We start from the raw sequence: 3,761 nt of genomic DNA, 5'->3' as shown, positions 1-3,761 counted from the left end.
ATGAACTAAAATCATCCCACCCCGAAACTAATCTAGAACAGAACAATTCTGGAATCCAAGGCAATAAATCATCCCCTGGATTATATTGAATTATCTACCATTTTTATTAAAATGATAATATTTTATTTGTTCTTTTTATAAAACTAAATTTGAACCATCTTAAAATCACTAAAAACCCATCCAAATCTTGGATGGATGTTAATTAGCAGAATTAGGAGGGCCAATAGAACAAGCGAAGATGGTGGAAAGGAAGAAATAACTGAAATATGCAAGCAACAATGATTAATAGATGTTACAATAAAATGAAAAGAAATCCAGAACAGAACAGATTTTAACTACTAGCAAGCTCCCCCCTCATCAACAATATTCGAACTCTTTAACTAGAAGAGAGAAAATAGGAACTTTTCTTAATCTCCTAGTGAAGTTCATTTACCCGTCATCTTTTACCCGCAATACAAACTAGAATGCAGCAGATTTTATAATTCAATAACATACATGGAGCTAACTTAAGCAAGCTTCATATACCATAGTGAAGAATCGTTACGCATCGGATATTACTGTTCATGCTTGGTTGTGACACTCCTTCACATCTACTCTGCATACTGACCCTCCTCTTCCTCCTCATCATCATACTCACCCTCCTCATCGGCGGTGGCATCTTGATACTGCTGGTACTCGGAAACAAGATCATTCATGTTGCTCTCAGCTTCTGTGAACTCCATCTCATCCATACCTTCACCAGTGTACCAATGCAAGAAAGCTTTTCTCCTGAACATAGCAGTGAATTGCTCGCTGACTCTCCTGAACATTTCCTGGATGGAGGTGGAATTTCCAATGAAGGTGGATGCCATGGTGAGTCCCTTTGGTGGGATGTCACAGACACTGGATTTCACATTGTTTGGAATCCACTCAACAAAGTATGACGAGTTCTTGTTTTGGACATTGATCATCTGCTCATCCACTTCCTTGGTGCTCATCTTGCCACGGAACATAGCAGAGGCAGTGAGATAGCGACCATGCCTTGGGTCAGCAGCACACATCATATTCTTGGAATCCCACATTTGCTGGGTCAGTTCTGGAACAGTGAGGGCACGGTATTGCTGGGAACCACGAGAGGTCAAAGGAGCAAAACCAACCATGAAGAAGTGGAGACGAGGAAAGGGAATGAGATTCACGGCAAGCTTTCGAAGGTCCGAGTTGAGCTGACCAGGGAACCTCAGGCAGCAAGTGACACCACTCATGGTTGCAGAAATCAAGTGGTTAAGATCACCAACTGTAAATGAATAATGATCCAAATGAGCTAACACAACCAAGAAACCAAAAAATAACAATTACAACTGCAACAGTACAAGGTAAACACAAATGATAGATATGAGAAAATCCAAAGCGAGAAATTCAGATTCAACTCGTGTGTTCTTATATTTTTCTATGAGCACGTTAAAGATTGCCAACATCATATATGCCTAACAAATTGCAGCTCAAAACTGTGATTGGTTAATGCTCTACCCTAATTACTGACAATGTCTCTCAAGAAAAAAGATAGGAGTGACAACCTCTGCCAGATATGAAGCAATGTCAATTCCTCAGCAACAAGCATATGACAAGGAACTATATAACTGCACAAAAGTTTGTTCAATCCCATACTTGCTGAACAGGGAACCTAAAACTAGTAGTCATGACAACCAAATATTCAAAGTTATGGAACCAGCAGGTATCATTTTGCATAATGTTAATCTATCTCCATAAACCAAATGTAAAGAGTACCAATTATACATTACACAAAAACCAGCAGCAAAATTAACTAAAGTGTGATCAGTAGAACAAAATGAGTCCGTAAGGAACATGTCAAATCATACAAATCCACAATTACATGAACCATATTTAAAATACATAGAAAAAAACAATCCAACTAGATGAACTGCTGACATGATAAACTAGATTCAGACAAAATTGAAAGCGATTGACAGATGCAACTTACAGTCATTTCAGTTTCACTTACAGCTTGGAGTGGTCAATTTAAGAGTCCTGAAGCAGATATCATACAAAGCCTCGTTATCCAGAACCATGCACTCATCAGCATTCTCAACAAGTTGATGCACAGACAGGGTGGCATTGTATGGCTCAACCACAGTATCTGAAACCTTTGGGGAGGGAAAAACAGAGAAGGTCAACATCATCCTGTCAGGGTACTCCTCACGTATTTTTGAGATGAGCAAGGTGCCCATTCCCGAACCAGTTCCGCCACCCAATGAGTGGCACACTTGGAAACCTGCAAAAATAACGACAGATCAGCAAATCCTTTCCACAAAAATTTCAGCTTTAAAAAACAGGAGCGCACCAAACCTTGAAGACAATCACAGTTCTCTGCCTCCTTCCTTACAACATCAAGAACAGAATCAATAAGCTCTGCTCCCTCAGTGTAATGCCCCTTAGCCCAGTTGTTTCCAGCACCAGATTGTCCAAACACAAAGTTATCTGGCCTGAAAATCTGCCCATACGGACCAGTACGAACACTGTCCATAGTACCAGGCTCCAAGTCCATAAGCACTGCACGTGGAACAAACCTCCCACAAGAAGCCTCATTGTAGTACACATTCACACGCTCCAACTGCAGATCTGATGAACCAACATACCTTCCAGTCGGGTCTATTCCATGCTCATCACACACAACTTCCCAGAACTTGGAACCAATCTGGTTACCGCACTGACCACCTTGCACGTGAAGGATCTCTCTCATTGTCGCTTCTGCAAAAATCAAAACCACTATCAATCAGCACCACACAATTTCACATCTAGCAAATCTTGTAATTCCAATGAAGGTAAAGTAGATAAAATAAAATCTAACAGATCTATCACTCATAAATTTTCGTTTAAGAAAAAAATGCATGAATTACTATATGCTCACTATGAAGAAGTGAAAATAGCTATTAAATAGGTAAGATCTAAAATAATTACAAAATAAAAAAATCATCGAATCTAAAAAAATATCACTATAACTGAATTGATTTCAAAAACTACATAAAATTGTTACTATAATCTCACTTCTGTAACCATAATAAGCTAAAATAAAATAAAAAAAATTGAGAAAAATCAATAAAATCGCTATCCAAAGATAAGAAGGCAGTGTTGCAGAGAAAAATAGTAAAAAAATAAATAAATATACACAATATTAAAGATCGAGAGATCTAGTCGACTAAGAGCACGCAAGATCTACAAAATTTCACCAGAAAAATCGAAAAAAAAATCACTGAATAAAGCAAGAATTAAATAAAATTGATAAATCTAATGAACGAGAAGCAATGGCAATGTGAATAAAAAAAAAAACTGGAGATCTAGAGAGAGAGGATTGCCTGGAGACTTTTAGAGAATGGAGAGAAAGTGTACGGGAGAGAGAAACAGAGAGTGAGGAGAAAGGACAGCACCAGAGAGAGATGATTTATGGTTATTTGAAGAGAGTGAGGGATAGGGAGTGAGATCGGCCGGGATACATTGGTTCCCTCCTGTTTTTTTAAGATTAGTTTGATACCGTTGGATGGTAGAAATGGACGGTGGGGATTGGGATTTTTGGGCGTGATTATTAAGGTTTGAGTTTTAAAATTTTGGTGTTAATTTATTGGACGGATTTGACCTTCACCGAAATGTCAGGAATGGCCTTTCACTGCTCATTTTGATAAAAAGCAGCTGACGGATGTTTTTCGAGACAGGGATCTCTCACCGACGTCCTTTATTTCAATATTACGATAATGTCCCCGAATAAAAAC

At 38.5% G+C, this 3,761-nt stretch overlaps 1 protein-coding gene across 1 annotated transcript; it reads right to left on the bottom strand.

Moving 5' to 3' along the window:
• Positions 1 to 248: 248 nt before the first annotated feature.
• On the bottom strand, positions 249 to 3,477 carry LOC105137367 (tubulin beta-5 chain-like). Its single transcript, XM_011043095.1, has 4 exons — positions 3,351 to 3,477; positions 2,344 to 2,745; positions 2,000 to 2,269; positions 249 to 1,273 (listed from the first exon to the last, which is right to left on the bottom strand). Exons 2-4 carry the CDS (start codon positions 2,735 to 2,737, stop codon positions 591 to 593), a joined length of 1,347 nt encoding a protein of 448 aa, XP_011041397.1. The 5' UTR covers positions 2,738 to 2,745; positions 3,351 to 3,477; the 3' UTR covers positions 249 to 590.
• Between the last annotated feature and the right edge of the window lie 284 nt (positions 3,478 to 3,761).

This window comes from Populus euphratica, unplaced genomic scaffold (assembly GCF_000495115.2).
Source record: "Populus euphratica unplaced genomic scaffold, PopEup_1.0 scaffold66.1, whole genome shotgun sequence".
NCBI classification, from domain to species: Eukaryota; Viridiplantae; Streptophyta; class Magnoliopsida; order Malpighiales; family Salicaceae; genus Populus; species Populus euphratica.
Note: the sequence above shows the minus strand (reverse complement) of the source record. Positions and strands in the feature narration are given on the sequence as shown.